Raw genomic sequence first — 4,983 nt, forward strand, 5'->3', positions numbered from 1 at the left:
TTTAGCCTCCAAAACCCGCTTTCGCGTTTTGGATGATAAACGAATTTCTGAGTCCATTCCACTAACAAACGCCAGTTTACTTTTCCCGACATTTTTTATTAATTTACCCAAAATTTATTCAAGTCATTTGATGACCGAAGGAAAATTGATTTAAGACTATAGGTCAAGGTAATACTTTAATTTATTCCGTTTTCAATTAAGCATTAACTCTTTAAACCACATTTTTTTCGAATTTCATGAAGCTTATCGTATATTAAACCAAAGAAACATTCTAAAAAGGAAGGGAATCGTTTCTCAACACTGTCGTGTCCCAGGTAATCATGCTCGTTCATTTTTTGTATGGCATAAATGTGATTCACATTTACAGGGGTTCAACTTTTTCCATATTCAGGAAACTTGTAATGGTGGGATTTACATTTTAAAATGATAATATTTAAGTTTCGCTTGGGTTTACATTGAAAAAAACAAGGATGACAGGGAAAGCCGTTTCTTGGTTGACACTTTAGCGACAGAAATACGATTTCCTGAATTTCCTTGGATTCGAGTATTTGACGAGAAGAGACTGAAGAGTAGCTAAGAGTGGAGAAAAACATTGCGTGACGAGCGAGTTGTCGTCAACGATCAGTTTCCATATATTCAAAATAACAAAGCCACCCATTTTCGAATTAACGTCAGATATAGTCATAGCTAAATATAATCACTTGCGTACACAAACAACCCATTATACCAGTATAAAGACGCTTCTTTGCTTGATTTTATCAGTATATTTAAACTGAAGCAGCAAGTACGACATAACGAAAGAGCAGTTGTGATCAGGTTGAATTTCTCACACAAACTCCTGGGTTTTTTTTTCATTAGTCGCGAAAAAGATATGTCGGGGTAGGTATAATTATTCGAATGCATGTATTACACGTGCGATATATATATATGTATATAAGACACACAACCATTTCAAGTTTTTGTAGCCATGAAATGAAGCATATCAAGAAGGAGTAGCTACTTCTTTCATATTGCAGTGCAGTGTTTTTTTCTGAAAGTCCTTAAGAACAGTTACCCTAAGAGAGGATTCCTCGTTCAATCAAGGATAAAATTTAGCCACTTTTTTTAAATTATTGACTTTGTTTTACTGTGCTGAAATATTTTGACTGTATTATAAACCCGAGATGGAATAAAGGTGATACCTTTCATTTGACAAAAGGATTTCGCCTGATCCGGTAAATAAATTCCCTTTTTCGTGCATCGAAAAGTGTTTTCTTTTAAAATCACAGTGGGAGTTGAAAATCATACTTCATACGCAGCCATTATCTGACGATTTTTATTCAGCTTTTCACAGCATGTGAAAGCAGCCCAAAACCACGAGTTTTTTGCGATTAATGGAAGGTTATGTCCATGCTTCGGTATGAGAGAAAACCTCAAGAAGACAAAGAAGGAAAAAACATACATATACACTGCATGTATATATGAAATGAAACAATATACCGTCTAAAAACACGAGCTTAAAGTAAACGGGTTTTTCATTTAAAACAGTAGCAAAAGTTTTCCTTATGAAAGAAAATCAATCAATTTCGTATATTTCAAATTCATTTCAAAAGATGACGTTCGCAAAATTGATGACACAAAGTTGTTTTTTTTCTTTTATTTTCAGCGCCTTGTTTGGCTTGTTATGATAATTCATGTTGCGCGAATAATTACAACTTGTCATGTTTAGACAAGCTGTCCTTCAGTCGTAAGTAAGCCTTCCGTTGCGACGGCAGCGTTCCGAATAAATATTTTACTCCAGATTTGATAAATTTCGTATTTGAATGAATTTGAACAGTAATTTTCTTTTTTTGATCGGTTTTAAAATTTCGAGTTTTACGCTTTCGTGACTTCATGTAAGAGATGTTCTCTGATTGGTTCCTGACATGTTTGGAACTTCGACGCGTAAATGTCACACATGTGAATGAACTGAAACATTGACCAATCAGCGCCAAGAACTAGTCCATTCACTGATTGCCAAGCAAATTCCAGTTTTATTTCCAAAATCTCTCCACCAAGCGCTGGTGATCGCGTAAGTACAGCGCAGTAGCTTAGCAAGTTCTTGCAATTTAAGAGTCCTCGTTTCCCTTTCTAGATTTCCTTTCTTTTAACTAACCTGGGGCTTCGCCGATCGCCTGTGCGCTCCGCTCCTTCGCTTGTGTTGATCATCTCGCAATATGCAAATACCACGTAAATTTTTTTGGCTGTCTGTCACATAGTGTATCGAAATCGTGGCTTTGTTAGACTTTGTTCTACGTTTCCTTGATTGACTAACCTATTCTTTTTATCTATCTTGTAGGTGTCCCGAAGAAATCCTGAACTTTGAAGGTAAGCTCGAAATTTTTACTACGTGTTTCTTTCGGCTGGGCATGTCTGGACTAGTTGTCGTAAGGTGTAGTTTTGTTCCATTCACGAGCCGTCTATTGTATTCGTCAATCCAAGCGCAATTGACCGACACTCCGCTCTGTTAACAAAATTACAGCCTTTCGTGAATTCTGATCGAAGATTCGATCATTTTTAAAACTCAAATTCGCCTCTGAAGCGAAATAGGATAACGAGTACCCCGTCAATAACTAGGACTTTGTCAGCTGGTTTTCATAAATTTTCTTCGGTGAACATGTTCCACGACAATCGTAAGTTCTCGACTTGAAATTTCGTTCGATAGTTTGCATTCAATTTTTCACTGCGGCCGCATCGAAACTTTCCTTGTTTTTTCATAAATTTGCCCTGAAATCGGCGAATCGATTGCTTTCGCTTTTTAATTCTCCATCCTCTTTCCAACTCGCTCCCTTTCTACAATTTTTTCATGTTTATGCAATATTCAGATACATCTGTATTGACCTTGTTTTGCTGTCAAACATTTTTTGGGAATTTTTTTTGTGAATCATTTTTTGACGAGAATTTGTAACATTCACTGTATCCGTGAGTGGAAACCCATCTCTCTTGATTATGTTGTAGCAAGAGACATGCCGTTCTTCTCCAATTTAATTTTACTCCGAAAAATTATAATTACTGCAATCACATTTCCAAATACAGAAAGAAAACGCTGTGTTTCCGGCCCAGTGTTTTAAATTTTGCGATAATTATTTCTCTCGTGTTGCTGTTGACATGTTGGAAAAAATGCTTTATTCCATTGACGCTTCAAAGTTGGAAACAACAATGCATATTTATGAATTTAATTGGTTTTTATCTCGGATCTTTATTTTCATCCTACGATGCGTTTGAAGGCAATTTGTAACACTAGAGTTTTTTGCTATTTCTCCAGAAATTATGAATCGAAGGGGAAAGATGCGACGTGGACATATAAGGAAATCGAATGAAGCAGAATGTGTCACTAAGGATGAAGCGATGGAGCGAGATGAAACAACTTTGAATACAAATAATCAGCTGTCAAAGCTTTCAGCCAAACGAAATCTGTCGCAAGAACTTGAAAGTGAATCAGACCGAGTAAACATCCATTCCAAGGAAGAGCGATCTCTTTCAAATGGAAATATTGTCCGCGATGCCTTTGTCCCTCCGAAATGTGCAACGCCAGCTGTTTCCAGTGAGCAAAGTTCAGAGTTTATCAAAGCGAAATCACCGCAGAAGAGAAAGAAAGGCGTTGATGAGTCTCCTTCTGCGAAAAAAGTGGCCGCCGGCTGTGATGTTTCAAAAGTAATTAATATACACTATACTGATAGTTCAGTAATTAAGAAAGAAACTTTTCCTGGTGCCAGTCAGCCCCCTGGTGGAAATACCCAGAAAACAGAACGCTTTTTGGAAGATGAAAACACTGACAGTGCAATATCTGATGAGGAAATTGAAGGTGCAATTTCATGTCGTAAAGCTACTAAGAGGACAAACAAAAGACCCCCGAGTGTTGGTGGTATGGAAAACATAGTTTCACGTACACCGACACCAACACAACAGAAATACAAGAAGGGGGACATTGTGCAGATGGAAAATGGTGTTCGTAAAAAGTTCAATGGAAAGCAATGGCGAAGGTTGTGTTCTAGGGAAGGATGCAACAAGGAGTCACAGCGAAGGGGATATTGCTCCAGGCATCTATCTTTAAAAGGCAAATCACTGACAAAGGGGATTGGGATACCAGGCCAGAAAAAAGGGAAGCTGCAAGGAAAAGAACTAACATGGGAATCTGGGAACGAGAGTGAAGGAAGCGTAGAAGGAGAGGTTTCAAACAAGCGAGCAGGCAGTCATGCCAACTTGAATGATGAAGAGGCAGAGGCAGCACGATCTCTTGTTAGTCTGAGTAATTCACGGTGTGCTACTCCTGCAACTCCCTTTCCCATATCCCCTGGTCAGTGTTCATCACCATCACCTTACGGCTCTTTTAGCAATCTAAGTTCAACCCCAGGTCAGCATCGGCCTGTTACTCCAGTCAGGACATGGGCATCTGCTACACCACACTCGGGCAGATCCTCAAGTGTGGAGCTCCTGTCACCATTCTTCTCAAATGGAATGTCTTTATCAAATGCAGTAAGTCCTGATTCGGGTATTCACTGTCGTGATGAGTCTGGCAGCCGTGCTAGTAATGCTTCATCTCTAATCTCACCACTACCAATGCTACTATCCCCAGTCACCCCAACAAAAAGAACTTTCTCTCCTATTTCTCCACCTGCTGGGACTTCTCGCTCACTTTCACCAATACCTCGCACACCTCCAGCCATTTCAGCAAAACGGACATTTGGCCATGTTTCGATACCAGCACCATCAGCAATCACACCGCCCAGGGATAAAACAGGAAGAGTGATGTACTCTCCAATACCAGCTCAACCGTTACCTCTGACCTCGAACAGTACATTTGTACCATTTTCCCAAGATGCTAGCAAGAAAGGTCAGGACCACGACAAATCAACTGAAAGTGGGGATGGCATCGACAAACAACAAGTGTGTAATGTGGAAGCTTTGAGAGAGATTGCTGAGTCAAATGAACCACTTGGCTTATGTAGGGCAAAGGATCAAAAC

At 39.1% G+C, this 4,983-nt stretch overlaps 1 protein-coding gene across 3 annotated transcripts in view; it reads left to right on the forward strand.

The window, feature by feature from the left end:
- Window positions 1–808: 808 nt before the first annotated feature.
- Window positions 809–4,983, forward strand: part of LOC138029622 (protein capicua homolog) — a 21,190-nt gene continuing 17,015 nt past the window's right edge. The window contains exons 1-3 of one of the 3 annotated variants that reach the window (XM_068877322.1): window positions 809–879; window positions 2,318–2,346; window positions 3,284–4,983. The exon at window positions 3,284–4,983 is cut by the window's right edge and continues 393 nt beyond it. In XM_068877322.1, coding sequence (XP_068733423.1) covers window positions 872–879; window positions 2,318–2,346; window positions 3,284–4,983 — 1,737 coding nt within the window. In that variant the 5' untranslated portion in view covers window positions 809–871. Of the gene's footprint in view, window positions 880–2,003; window positions 2,051–2,317; window positions 2,347–3,283 lie in introns of those variants that run through there. The other 2 variants (XM_068877320.1, XM_068877321.1) reach the window with 2 other exon arrangements.

This window comes from Montipora capricornis, chromosome 13 (genome assembly GCF_036669925.1).
Source record: "Montipora capricornis isolate CH-2021 chromosome 13, ASM3666992v2, whole genome shotgun sequence".
Classification (NCBI taxonomy): Eukaryota; Metazoa; Cnidaria; class Anthozoa; order Scleractinia; family Acroporidae; genus Montipora; species Montipora capricornis.